Source organism: Engystomops pustulosus, unplaced genomic scaffold (genome assembly GCF_040894005.1).
Source record: "Engystomops pustulosus unplaced genomic scaffold, aEngPut4.maternal MAT_SCAFFOLD_100, whole genome shotgun sequence".
Classification (NCBI taxonomy): domain Eukaryota; kingdom Metazoa; phylum Chordata; class Amphibia; order Anura; family Leptodactylidae; genus Engystomops; species Engystomops pustulosus.
The window spans coordinates 267694-282568 of record NW_027284984.1 but is presented as its reverse complement, the minus strand read 5'-3'; the positions used below and the strand labels follow the sequence as shown (position 1 = coordinate 282568).

The window sequence follows — 14875 nt, the reverse complement described above, 5'->3', positions numbered from 1 at the left end:
TACAGAGGAGGGGAGGAGGAGGGTTACAGTATAGACCTTCACTACATACAGAGGAAGTGAGGAGGAGGGTACAGTATAGACATCACTACATACAGAGGAGGAGAAGGAGCAGGGTACAGTATAGACATCACTACATACAGAGGAGGAGAGGAGGAGGGTTACAGTATAGACATCACTACATACAGAGGAGGAGGAGGAGGGTACAGTATAGACATCACTACATACAGAGGAGGGGAGGAGGAGGGTACAGTATAGACATCACTACATACAAGGAGGAGGAGGAGGAGGGTACAGTATAGACATCACTACATACAGAGGAGGAGGAGGAGGGTACAGTATAGACATCACTACATACAGAGGAGGAGGAGGAGGGTACAGTATAGACATCACTACATACAGAGGAGAGGGAAGGATCACTTACCATACAGAGGAGGGACCCGGAGGGTACAGTATAGACATCACTACATACAGAGGAGGAGGAGGAGGAGGGTACAGTATAGACATCACTACATACAGAGGAGGAGGAGGGGTACAGTATAGACATCACTACATACAGAGGAGGAGGAGGAGGAGGGTACAGTATAGACATCACTACATACAGAGGAGGAGGAGGGTACAGTATAGACATCACTACATACAGAGGAGGAGGAGGAGGGTACAGTATAGACATCACTACATACAGAGGAGGAGGAGGGTACAGTATAGACATCACTACATACAGAGGAGGAGGAAGGAGGGTACAGTATAGACATCACTACATACAGAGGAGGGAGGAGGAGGGTACAGTATAGACATCACTACATACAGAGGAGGAGGAGGAGGGTACAGTATAGACATCACTACATACAGGAGGAGGAGGAGGGTACAGTATAGACATCACTACATACAGAGGAGGAGGAGGAGGGTACAGTATAGACATCACTACATACAGAGGAGGAGGAGGAGGGTACAGTATAGACATCACTACATACAGAGGAGGAGGAGGGTACAGTATAGACATCACTACATACAGAGGAGGAGGAGGAGGGTACAGTATAGACATCACTACATACAGAGGAGGAGGAGGAGGGTACAGTATAGACATCACTACATACAGAGGAGGAGGAGGAGGGTACAGTATAGACATCACTACATACAGAGGAGGAGGAGGAGGGTACAGTATAGACATCACTACATACAGAGGAGGAGGAGGAGGAGGGTACAGTATAGACATCACTACATACAGAGGAGGAGGAGGGTACAGTATAGACATCACTACATACAGAGGAGGAGGAGGAGGGTACAGTATAGACATCACTACATACGAGGAGGAGGAGGAGGGTACAGTATAGACATCACTACATACAGAGGAGGAGGAGGAGGGTACAGTATAGACATCACTACATACAGAGGAGGAGGAGGAGGGTACAGTATAGACATCACTACATACAGAGGAGGAGGAGGAGGGTACAGTATAGACATCACTACATACCAGAGGAGGAGGAGGAGGAGGGTACAGTATAGACATCACTACATACAGAGGAGGAGGAGGAGGAGGGTACAGTATAGACATCACTACATACAGAGGAGGAGGAGGAGGGTACAGTATAGACATCACTACATACAGAGGAGGAGGAGGAGGGTACAGTATAGACATCACTACATACAGAGGAGGAGGAGGAGGAGGGTACAGTATAGACATCACTACATACAGAGGAGGAGGAGGAGGGTACAGTATAGACATCACTACATACAGAGGAGGAGGAGGAGGAGGGTACAGTATAGACATCACTACATACAGAGGAGGAGGAGGGTACAGTATAGACATCACTACATACAGAGGAGGAGGAGGAGGGTACAGTATAGACATCACTACATACAGAGGAGGAGGAGGAGGGTACAGTATAGACATCACTACATACAGAGGAGGAGGAGGGTACAGTATAGACATCACTACATACAGAGGAGGAGGAGGAGGAGGGTACAGTATAGACATCACTACATACAGAGGAGGAGGAGGAGGGTACAGTATAGACATCACTACATACAGAGGAGGAGGAGGGTACAGTATAGACATCACTACATACAGAGGAGGAGGAGGGTACAGTATAGACATCACTACATACAGAGGAGGAGGAGGGTACAGTATAGACATCACTACATACAGAGGAGGAGGAGGAGGGTACAGTATAGACATCACTACATACAGAGGAGGAGGAGGAGGGTACAGTATAGACATCACTACATACAGAGGAGGAGGAGGAGGGTACAGTATAGACATCACTACATACAGAGGAGGAGGAGGAGGGTACAGTATAGACATCACTACATACAGAGGAGGAGGAGGAGGAGGAGGGTACAGTATAGACATCACTACATACAGAGGAGGAGGAGGAGGGTACAGTATAGACATCACTACATACAGAGGAGTAGGAGGAGGGTACAGTATAGACATCACTACATACAGAGGAGGAGGAGGAGGGTACAGTATAGACATCACTACATACAGAGGAGGAGGAGGAGGGTACAGTATAGACATCACTACATACAGAGGAGGAGGAGGAGGGTACAGTATAGACATCACTACATACAGAGGAGGAGGAGGAGGGTACAGTATAGACATCACTACATACAGAGGAGGAGGAGGAGGGTACAGTATAGACATCACTACATACAGAGGAGGAGGAGGAGGGTACAGTATAGACATCACTACATACAGAGGAGGAGGAGGAGGGTACAGTATAGACATCACTACATACAGAGGAGGAGGAGGAGGGTACAGTATAGACATCACTACATACAGAGGAGGAGGAGGAGGGTACAGTATAGACATCACTACATACAGAGGAGGAGGAGGAGGGTACAGTATAGACATCACTACATACAGAGGAGGGAGGAGGGTACAGTATAGACATCACTACATACAGAGGAGGAGGAGGAGGGTACAGTATAGACATCACTACATACAGAGGAGGAGGAGGGTACAGTATAGACATCACTACATACAGAGAGGAGGAGGAGGAGGGTACAGTATAGACATCACTACATACAGAGGAGGAGGAGGAGGGTACAGTATAGACATCACTACATACAGAGGAGGAGGAGGAGGAGGGTACAGTATAGACATCACTACATACAGAGGAGGAGGAGGAGGGTACAGTATAGACATCACTACATACAGAGGAGGAGGAGGGTACAGTATAGACATCACTACATACAGAGGAGGAGGAGGAGGGGGTACAGTATAGACATCACTACATACAGAGGAGGAGGAGGAGGGTACAGTATAGACATCACTACATACAGAGGAGGAGGAGGAGGAGGGTACAGTATAGACATCACTACATACAGAGGAGGAGGAGGAGGGTGCAGTATAGACATCACTACATACAGAGGAGGAGGAGGAGGGTACAGTATAGACATCACTACATACAGAGGAGGAGGAGGAGGAGGGTACAGTATAGACATCACTACATACAGAGGAGGAGGAGGAGGAGGGTACAGTATAGACATCACTACATACAGAGGAGGAGGAGGAGGAGGAGGGTACAGTATAGACATCACTACATACAGAGGAGGAGGAGGAGGGTACAGTATAGACATCACTACATACAGAGGAGGAGGAGGGTACAGTATAGACATCACTACATACAGAGGAGGAGGAGGAGGAGGGTACAGTATAGACATCACTACATACAGAGGAGGAGGAGGAGGGTACAGTATAGACATCACTACATACAGAGGAGGAGGAGGAGGGTACAGTATAGACATCACTACATACAGAGGAGGAGGAGGAGGGTACAGTATAGACATCACTACATACAGAGAGGAGGAGGAGGGTACAGTATAGACATCACTACATACAGAGGAGGAGGAGGAGGGTACAGTATAGACATCACTACATACAGAGGAGGAGGAGGAGGGTACAGTATAGACATCACTACATACAGAGGAGGAGGAGGAGGAGGGTACAGTATAGACATCACTACATACAGAGGAGGAGGAGGAGGGTACAGTATAGACATCACTACATACAGAGGAGGAGGAGGAGGGTACAGTATAGACATCACTACATACAGAGGAGGAGGAGGAGGAGGGTACAGTATAGACATCACTACATACAGAGGAGGAGGAGGAGGGTACAGTATAGCCACCACTACATACAGAGGAGGAGGAGGAGGGTACAGTATAGCCACCACTACATACAGAGGAGGAGGAGGAGGGTACAGTATAGACATCACTACATACAGAGGAGGAGGAGGAGGGTACAGTATAGACATCACTACATACAGAGGAGGAGGAGGAGGGTACAGTATAGACATCACTACATACAGAGGAGAGGAGGAGGGTACAGTATAGACATCACTACATACAGAGGAGGAGGAGGAGGAGGGTACAGTATAGACATCACTACATACAGAGGAGGAGGAGGAGTCCCTGTGTAGGGGAGGTAAGTTCCCCTGTGGGAGCAGTCCCTGTGTAGGGGGGGGTAAGTTCCCCTGTGGGAGCAGTCCCTGTGTAGGGGGGGTAAGTTCCCCTGTAGGAGCAGTCCCTGTGTAGGGGGGGTAAGTTCCCCTGTGGGAGCAGTCCCTGTGTAGGGGAGGTAAGTTCCCCTGTATATAGCAGAGGTAAGTTCCCCTGTAGGAGCAGTCCCTGTGTAGGGGAGGTAAGTTCCCCTGTAGGAGCAGTCCCTGTGTAGGGGAGGTAAGTTCCCCTGTGGGAGCAGTCCCTGTGTAGGGGGGGTAAGTTCCCCTGTGGGAGGAGTCCCTGTGTAGGGGAGGTAAGTTCCCCTGTAGGAGCAGTCCCTGTGTAGGGGGGGTAAGTTCCCCTGTGGGAGCAGTCCCTGTGTAGGGGGGGTAAGTTCCCCTGTGGGAGCAGTCCCTGTGTAGGGGAGGTAAGTTCCCTGTGGGAGCAGTCCCTGTGTAGGGGAGGTAAGTTCCCCTGTATATAGCAGAGGTAAGTTCCCCTGTAGGAGCAGTCCCTGTGTAGGGGAGGTAAGTTCCCCTGTAGGAGCAGTCCCTGTGTAGGGGGAGGTAAGTTCCCCTGTAGGAGCAGTCCCTGTGTAGGGGGGGTAAGTTCCCCTGTGGGAGCAATCCCTGTGTAGGGGGGTAAGTTCCCCTGTGGGAGGAGTCCCTGTGTAGGGGAGGTAAGTTCCCCTGTGGGAGCAGTCCCTGTGTAGGGGAGGTAAGTTCCCTGTATATAGCAGAGGTAAGTTCCCCTGTAGGAGCAGTCCCTGTGTAGGGGGGGTAAGTTCCCCTGTGGGAGAAGTCCCTGTGTAGGGGGGGTAAGTTCCCCTGTAGGAGCAGTCCCTGTGTAGGGGGGGGTAAGTTCCCCTGTGGGAGCAGTCCCTGTGTAGGGGAGGTAAGTTCCCCTGTATATAGCAGAGGTAAGTTCCCCTGTAGGAGCAGTCCCTGTGTAGGGGAGGTAAGTTCCCCTGTAGGAGCAGTCCCTGTGTAGGGGAGGTAAGTTCCCCTGTAGGAGCAGTCCCTGTGTAGGGGGGGTAAGTTCCCCTGTGGGAGCAGTCCCTGTGTAGGGGGGGTAAGTTCCCCTGTGGGAGCAGTCCCTGTGTAGGGGGGGTAAGTTCCCCTGTGGGAGGAGTCCCTGTGTAGGGGAGGTAAGTTCCCCTGTAGGAGCAGTCCCTGTGTAGGGGGGGTAAGTTCCCCTGTGGGAGCAGTCCCTGTGTAGGGGGGGTAAGTTCCCCTGTGGGAGGAGTCCCTGTGTAGGGGAGGTAAGTTCCCCTGTGGGAGCAGTCCCTGTGTAGGGGAGGTAAGTTCCCCTGTATATAGCAGAGGTAAGTTCCCCTGTAGGAGCAGTCCCTGTGTAGGGGAGGTAAGTTCCCCTGTGGGAGCAGTCCCTGTGTAGGGGAGGTAAGTTCCCCTGTGGGAGCAGTCCCTGTGTAGGGGGGGGTAAGTTCCCCTGTGGGAGCAGTCCCTGTGTAGGGGAGGTAAGTTCCCCTGTAGGAGCAGTCCCTGTGTAGGGGAGGTAAGTTCCCCTGTAGGAGCAGTCCCTGTGTAGGGGAGGTAAGTTCCCCTGTGGGAGCAGTCCCTGTGTAGGGGAGGTAAGTTCCCCTGTATATAGCAGAGGTAAGTTCCCCTGTAGGAGCAGTCCCTGTGTAGGGGAGGTAAGTTCCCCTGTGGCGGCAGCCCCTGTATATGGCAGAGGTAAGTTCCCCTGTGGGAGCAGTCCCTGTGTAGGGGAGGTAAGTTCCCCTGTATATTGGAGGTAAGTTCCCCTGTGGGAGCAGTCCCTGTGTAGGGGAGGTAAGTTCCCCTGTAGGAGCAGTCCCTGTGTAGGGGAGGTAAGTTCCCCTGTAGGAGCAGTCCCTGTGTAGGGGAGGTAAGTTCCCTGTATATAGCAGAGGTAAGTTCCCTGTACTACCTGTCAGGCCGTCCATCATGGAGGCAGTGGTTGTCCTCTCTGGTGGCCGGGGTCGGGTTAATCAGTGTCCTGGGACTGAGGAGTAAACATGTGGATGAGGAGGAGACCTCATGGACACGTGATGGACAGGAGCTGAGGAGATGATGGGGCACATACCCCTGACCTGAGCCATGACCCCGTCTCATCATTCAGCACGGGGGTCCGGCCGGACAGTGACCACAGGAGAGGAGAAGAGAAGACCACCACTATCTGCGCCTATGGGAACCCCCGAAATCCACACGTGTCTGCTGGGACCATGGAGACCCCTCCGGCTCCAGGAATCTCTCAGTACCTGATAACGGCCTCGCTCCTCACTGCAAACCAGGAAACCGTCTGAGGACCAGGAATCTCTCAGTACCTGATAACGGCCTCGCTCCTCACTGCAAACCAGGAAACCGTCTGAGGAAGACACCACCCAACCACACCCTCAGAGGGCGAGAGCCACACACCCGCCCCTACATCACCCTACAAGACATCCACACACAGGCCGCAACCCAAACACAGGGAGGAGAGGATCACACAGTCATGTAGTGGAGGAGAGGAGAGGATCATACAGTCATGTAGTGGAGGAGAGGATCATACAGTCATGTAGTGGAGGAGAGGAGAGGATCATACAGTCATGTAGTGGAGGAGAGGAGAGGATCATACAGTCATGTAGTGGAGGAGAGGATCATACAGTCATGTAGTGGAGGAGAGGAGAGGATCATACAGTCATGTAGTGGAGGAGAGGATCATACAGTCATGTAGTGGAGGAGAGGAGAGGATCATACAGTCATGTAGTGGAGGAGAGGAGAGGATCATACAGTCATGTAGTGGAGGAGAGGAGAGGATCATACAGTCATGTAGTGGAGGAGAGGATCATACAGTCATGTAGTGGAGGAGAGGAGAGGATCATACAGTCATGTAGTGGAGGAGAGGAGAGGATCATACAGTCATGTAGTGGAGGAGAGGAGAGGATCATACAGTCATGTAGTGGAGGAGAGGAGAGGATCATACAGTCATGTAGTGGAGGAGAGGATCATACAGTCATGTAGTGGAGGAGAGGAGAGGATCATACAGTCATGTAGTGGAGGAGAGGAGAGGATCATACAGTCATGTAGTGGGGGAGAGGAGAGGATCATACAGTCATGTAGTGGAGGAGAGGAGAGGATCATACAGTCATGTAGTGGAGGAGAGGAGAGGATCATACAGTCATGTAGTGGAGGAGAGGAGAGGATCATACAGTCATGTAGTGGAGGAGAGGAGAGGACAGTCATGTAGTGGAGGAGAGGAGAGGATCATACAGTCATGTAGTGGGGGAGAGGAGAGGATCATACAGTCATGTAGTGGGGGAGAGGAGAGGATCATACAGTCATGTAGTGGGGGAGAGGATCATACAGTCATGTAGTGGAGGAGAGGAGAGGATCATACAGTCATGTAGTGGAGGAGAGGAGAGGATCATACAGTCATGTAGTGGGGGAGAGGAGAGGATCATACAGTCATGTAGTGGAGGAGAGGAGAGGATCATACAGTCATGTAGTGGGGGAGAGGATCATACAGTCATGTAGTGGAGGAGAGGAGAGGATCATACAGTCATGTAGTGGAGGAGAGGATCATACAGTCATGTAGTGGAGGAGAGGATCATACAGTCATGTAGTGGGGGAGAGGAGAGGATCATACAGTCATGTAGTGGAGGAGAGGAGAGGATTATACAGTCATGTAGTGGAGGAGAGGATCATACAGTCATGTAGTGGAGGAGAGGATCATACAGTCATGTAGTGGTGGAGAGGAGAGGATCATACAGTCATGTAGTGGAGGAGAGGAGAGGATCATACAGTCATGTAGTGGAGGAGAGGAGAGGATCATACAGTCATGTAGTGGAGGAGAGGAGAGGATCATACAGTCATGTAGTGGAGGAGAGGAGAGGATCATACAGTCATGTAGTGGAGGAGAGGATCATACAGTCATGTAGTGGAGGAGAGGAGAGGATCATACAGTCATGTAGTGGAGGAGAGGAGAGGATCATACAGTCATGTAGTGGAGGAGAGGATCATACAGTCATGTAGTGGGGGAGAGGAGAGGATCATACAGTCATGTAGTGGAGGAGAGGAGAGGATCATACAGTCATGTAGTGGGGGAGAGGAGAGGATCATACAGTCATGTAGTGGAGGAGAGGAGAGGATCATACAGTCATGTAGTGGAGGAGAGGATCATACAGTCATGTAGTGGAGGAGAGGAGAGGATCATACAGTCATGTAGTGGAGGAGAGGAGAGGATCATACAGTCATGTAGTGGAGGAGAGGATCATACAGTCATGTAGTGGAGGAGAGGATCATACAGTCATGTAGTGGAGGAGAGGATCATACAGTCATGTAGTGGAGGAGAGGATCATACAGTCATGTAGTGGAGGAGAGGATCATACAGTCATGTAGTGGAGGAGAGGAGAGGATCATACAGTCATGTAGTGGAGGAGAGGAGAGGATCATACAGTCATGTAGTGGGGGAGAGGATCATACAGTCATGTAGTGGAGGAGAGGATCATACAGTCATGTAGTGGAGGAGAGGAGAGGATCATACAGTCATGTAGTGGAGGAGAGGAGAGGATCATACAGTCATGTAGTGGGGGAGAGGAGAGGATCATACAGTCATGTAGTGGAGGAGAGGAGAGGATCATACAGTCATGTAGTGGGGGAGAGGATCATACAGTCATGTAGTGGGGGAGAGGAGAGGATCATACAGTCATGTAGTGGAGGAGAGGAGAGGATCATACAGTCATGTAGTGGAGGAGAGGATCATACAGTCATGTAGTGGAGGAGAGGATTATACAGTCATGTAGTGGAGGAGAGGAGAGGATCATACAGTCATGTAGTGGGGGAGAGGAGAGGATCATACAGTCATGTAGTGGAGGAGAGGAGAGGATCATACAGTCATGTAGTGGAGGAGAGGAGAGGATCATACAGTCATGTAGTGGAGGAGAGGAGAGGATCATACAGTCATGTAGTGGAGGAGAGGAGAGGATCATACAGTCATGTAGTGGAGGAGAGGAGAGGATCATACAGTCATGTAGTGGAGGAGAGGATCATACAGTCATGTAGTGGAGGAGAGGATCATACAGTCATGTAGTGGAGGAGAGGATCATACAGTCATGTAGTGGAGGAGAGGAGAGGATCATACAGTCATGTAGTGGGGGAGAGGAGAGGATCATACAGTCATGTAGTGGAGGAGAGGAGAGGATCATACAGTCATGTAGTGGAGGAGAGGAGAGGATCATACAGTCATGTAGTGGAGGAGAGGAGAGGATCATACAGTCATGTAGTGGTGGAGAGGAGAGGATCATACAGACATGTAGTGGGGGAGAGGAGAGGATCATACAGTCATGTAGTGGAGGAGAGGATCATACAGTCATGTAGTGGAGGAGAGGATCATACAGTCATGTAGTGGAGGAGAGGATCATACAGTCATGTAGTGGGGGAGAGGAGAGGATCATACAGTCATGTAGTGGAGGAGAGGAGAGGATCATACAGTCATGTAGTGGAGGAGAGGAGAGGATCATACAGTCATGTAGTGGAGGAGAGGAGAGGATCATACAGTCATGTAGTGGAGGAGAGGAGAGGATCATACAGTCATGTAGTGGAGGAGAGGATCATACAGTCATGTAGTGGAGGAGAGGATCATACAGTCATGTAGTGGTGGAGAGGAGAGGATCATACAGTCATGTAGTGGAGGAGAGGATCATACAGTCATGTAGTGGAGGAGAGGATCATACAGTCATGTAGTGGAGGAGAGGATCATACAGTCATGTAGTGGAGGAGAGGAGAGGATCATACAGTCATGTAGTGGAGGAGAGGAGAGGATCATACAGTCATGTAGTGGAGGAGAGGAGAGGATCATACAGTCATGTTGTGGAGGAGAGGAGAGGATCATACAGTCATGTAGTGGAGGAGAGGAGAGGATCATACAGTCATGTAGTGGAGGAGAGGAGAGGATCATACAGTCATGTAGTGGGGGAGAGGAGAGGATCATACAGTCATGTAGTGGAGGAGAGGAGAGGATCATACAGTCATGTAGTGGAGGAGAGGATCATACAGTCATGTAGTGGAGGAGAGGAGAGGATCATACAGTCATGTAGTGGAGGAGAGGATCATACAGTCATGTAGTGTAGGAGAGGAGAGGATCATACAGTCATGTAGTGGGGGAGAGGAGAGGATCATACAGTCATGTAGTGGAGGAGAGGATCATACAGTCATGTAGTGGAGGAGAGGAGAGGATCATACAGTCATGTAGTGGGGGAGAGGAGAGGATCATACAGTCATGTAGTGGAGGAGAGGAGAGGATCATACAGTCATGTAGTGGAGGAGAGGAGAGGATCATACAGTCATGTAGTGGAGGAGAGGAGAGGATCATACAGTCATGTAGTGGAGGAGAGGAGAGGATCATACAGTCATGTAGTGGAGGAGAGGATCATACAGTCATGTAGTGGAGGAGAGGATCATACAGTCATGTAGTGGAGGAGAGGAGAGGATCATACAGTCATGTAGTGGGGGAGAGGAGAGGATCATACAGTCATGTGGTGGAGGAGAGGATCATACAGTCATGTGGTGGAGGAGAGGATCATACAGTCATGTGGTGGAGGAGAGGATCATACAGTCATGTAGTGGAGGAGAGGATCATACAGTCATGTAGTGGAGGAGAGGAGAGGATCATACAGTCATGTAGTGGAGGAGAGGATCATACAGTCATGTAGTGGAGGAGAGGAGAGGATCATACAGTCATGTAGTGGGGGAGAGGATCATACAGTCATGTAGTGGAGGAGAGGAGAGGATCATACAGTCATGTAGTGGAGGAGAGGATCATACAGTCATGTAGTGGGGGAGAGGAGAGGATCATACAGTCATGTAGTGGAGGAGAGGATCATACAGTCATGTAGTGGAGGAGAGGATCATACAGTCATGTAGTGGAGGAGAGGATCATACAGTCATGTAGTGGAGGAGAGGAGAGGATCATACAGTCATGTAGTGGAGGAGAGGAGAGGATCATACAGTCATGTAGTGGAGGAGAGGATCATACAGTCATGTAGTGGAGGAGAGGAGAGGATCATACAGTCATGTAGTGGAGGAGAGGAGAGGATCATACAGTCATGTAGTGGAGGAGAGGAGAGGATCATACAGTCATGTAGTGGAGGAGAGGAGAGGATCATACAGTCATGTAGTGGAGGAGAGGATCGGATCATACAGTCATGTAGTGGAGGAGAGGATCATACAGTCATGTAGTGGAGGAGAGGAGAGGATCATACAGTCATGTAGTGGAGGAGAGGAGAGGATCATACAGTCATGTATTGGAGGAGAGGAGAGGATCATACAGTCATGTAGTGGAGGAGAGGAGAGGATCATACAGTCATGTAGTGGAGGAGAGGATCATACAGTCATGTAGTGGAGGAGAGGAGAGGATCATACAGTCATGTAGTGGGGGAGAGGAGAGGATCATACAGTCATGTAGTGGAGGAGAGGATCATACAGTCATGTAGTGGAGGAGAGGAGAGGAGAGGATCATACAGTCATGTAGTGGAGGAGAGGAGAGGAGAGGATCATACAGTCATGTAGTGGGGGAGAGGATCATACAGTCATGTAGTGGGGGAGAGGAGAGGATCATACAGTCATGTAGTGGAGGAGAGGAGAGGATCATACAGTCATGTAGTGGGGGAGAGGATCATACAGTCATGTAGTGGGGGAGAGGATCATACAGTCATGTAGTGGAGGAGAGGAGAGGATCATACAGTCATGTAGTGGAGGAGAGGAGAGGATCATACAGTCATGTAGTGGAGGAGAGGATCATACAGTCATGTAGTGGGGGAGAGGATTATACAGTCATGTAGTGGAGGAGAGGAGAGGATCATACAGTCATGTAGTGGAGGAGAGGAGAGGATCATACAGTCATGTAGTGGGGGAGAGGAGAGGATCATACAGTCATGTAGTGGGGGAGAGGAGAGGATCATACAGTCATGTAGTGGAGGAGAGGAGAGGATCATACAGTCATGTAGTGGAGGAGAGGATCACACAGTCATGTAGTGGGGGAGAGGAGAGGATCATACAGTCATGTAGTGGGGGAGAGGAGAGGATCATACAGTCATGTAGTGGAGGAGAGGAGAGGATCATACAGTCATGTAGTGGAGGAGAGGAGAGGCTCATACAGTCATGTAGTGGAGGAGAGGAGAGGATCATACAGTCATGTAGTGGAGGAGAGGATCATACAGTCATGTAGTGGAGGAGAGGAGAGGATCATACAGTCATGTAGTGGAGGAGAGGAGAGGATCATACAGTCATGTAGTGGAGGAGAGGAGAGGATCATACAGTCATGTAGTGGAGGAGAGGAGAGGATCATACAGTCATGTAGTGGAGGAGAGGAGAGGATCATACAGTCATGTAGTGGAGGAGAGGATCATACAGTCATGTAGTGGAGGAGAGGAGAGGATCATACAGTCATGTAGTGGAGGAGAGGATCATACAGTCATGTAGTGGAGGAGAGGAGAGGATCATACAGTCATGTAGTGGAGGAGAGGATCATACAGTCATGTAGTGGGGGAGAGGATTATACAGTCATGTAGTGGAGGAGAGGAGAGGATCATACAGTCATGTAGTGGAGGAGAGGAGAGGATCATACAGTCATGTAGTGGAGGAGAGGAGAGGATCATACAGTCATGTAGTGGAGGAGAGGAGAGGATCATACAGTCATGTAGTGGAGGAGAGGAGAGGATCATACAGTCATGTAGTGGAGGAGAGGAGAGGATCATACAGTCATGTAGTGGAGGAGAGGATCATACAGTCATGTAGTGGGGGAGAGGATTATACAGTCATGTAGTGGAGGAGAGGAGAGGATCATACAGTCATGTAGTGGAGGAGAGGAGAGGATCATACAGTCATGTAGTGGGGGAGAGGAGAGGATCATACAGTCATGTAGTGGAGGAGAGGATAGGATCATACAGTCATGTAGTGGAGGAGAGGATCATACAGTCATGTAGTGGAGGAGAGGAGAGGATCATACAGTCATGTAGTGGAGGAGAGGAGAGGATCATACAGTCATGTAGTGGAGGAGAGGATCATACAGTCATGTAGTGGAGGAGAGGAGAGGATCATACAGTCATGTAGTGGAGGAGAGGAGAGGATCATACAGTCATGTAGTGGAGGAGAGGAGAGGATCATACAGTCATGTAGTGGAGGAGAGGAGAGGATCATACAGTCATGTAGTGGGGGAGAGGAGAGGATCATACAGTCATGTAGTGGGGGAGAGGAGAGGATCATACAGTCATGTAGTGGAGGAGAGGAGAGGATCATACAGTCATGTAGTGGAGGAGAGGAGAGGATCATACAGTCATGTAGTGGGGGAGAGGATCATACAGTCATGTAGTGGAGGAGAGGAGAGGATCATACAGTCATGTAGTGGAGGAGAGGAGAGGATCATACAGTCATGTAGTGGAGGAGAGGATCATACAGTCATGTAGTGGGGGAGAGGATCATACAGTCATGTAGTGGAGGAGAGGATCATACAGTCATGTAGTGGAGGAGAGGAGAGGATCATACAGTCATGTAGTGGAGGAGAGGAGAGGATCATACAGTCATGTAGTGGAGGAGAGGAGAGGATCATACAGTCATGTAGTGGAGGAGAGGATCATACAGTCATGTAGTGGAGGAGAGGAGAGGATCATACAGTCATGTAGTGGAGGAGAGGATCATACAGTCATGTAGTGGGGGAGAGGAGAGGATCATACAGTCATGTAGTGGAGGAGAGGAGAGGATCATACAGTCATGTAGTGGAGGAGAGGAGAGGATCATACAGTCATGTAGTGGGGGAGAGGATCATACAGTCATGTAGTGGAGGAGAGGAGAGGATCATACAGTCATGTAGTGGAGGAGAGTAGAGGATCATACAGTCATGTAGTGGAGGAGAGGATCATACAGTCATGTAGTGGGGGAGAGGAGAGGATCATACAGTCATGTAGTGGAGGAGAGGAGAGGATCATACAGTCATGTAGTGGAGGAGAGGATCATACAGTCATGTAGTGGAGGAGAGGATCATACAGTCATGTAGTGGAGGAGAGGATCATACAGTCATGTAGTGGGGGAGAGGATCATACAGTCATGTAGTGGAGGAGAGGATCATACAGTCATGTAGTGGAGGAGAGGAGAGGATCATACAGTCATGTAGTGGAGGAGAGGATCATACAGTCATGTAGTGGGGGAGAGGAGAGGATCATACAGTCATGTAGTGGAGGAGAGGAGAGGATCATACAGTCATGTAGTGGAGGAGAGGAGAGGATCATACAGTCATGTAGTGGGGGAGAGGATCATACAGTCATGTAGTGGAGGAGAGGAGAGGATCATACAGTCATGTAGTGGAGGAGAGTAGAGGATCATACAGTCATGTAGTGGAGGAGAGGATCATACAGTCATGTAGTGGGGGAGAGGAGAGGATCATACAGTCATGTAGTGGAGGAGAGGAGAGGATC

The 14875-nt window shown here is 50.0% G+C and overlaps 1 protein-coding gene across 7 annotated transcripts in view; it reads right to left on the bottom strand.

Annotated features, from left to right (window-relative positions):
• Window positions 1-14875, bottom strand: part of PKLR (pyruvate kinase L/R) — a 71085-nt gene that overhangs the window by 24546 nt on the left and 31664 nt on the right. Inside the window, exon 1 of one of the 7 annotated variants that reach the window (XM_072131603.1) lies at window positions 6755-6777. The exons of 3 other annotated variants lie outside the window; for them this stretch is intronic. Coding sequence is in view for 2 of the 4 variants with exons in the window: in XM_072131597.1 (XP_071987698.1) it covers window positions 6358-6376 (19 nt within the window). In the remaining 2 variants the exon portion in view is untranslated. 3 more of the 7 variants (XM_072131599.1, XM_072131598.1, XM_072131597.1) reach the window with 3 other exon arrangements.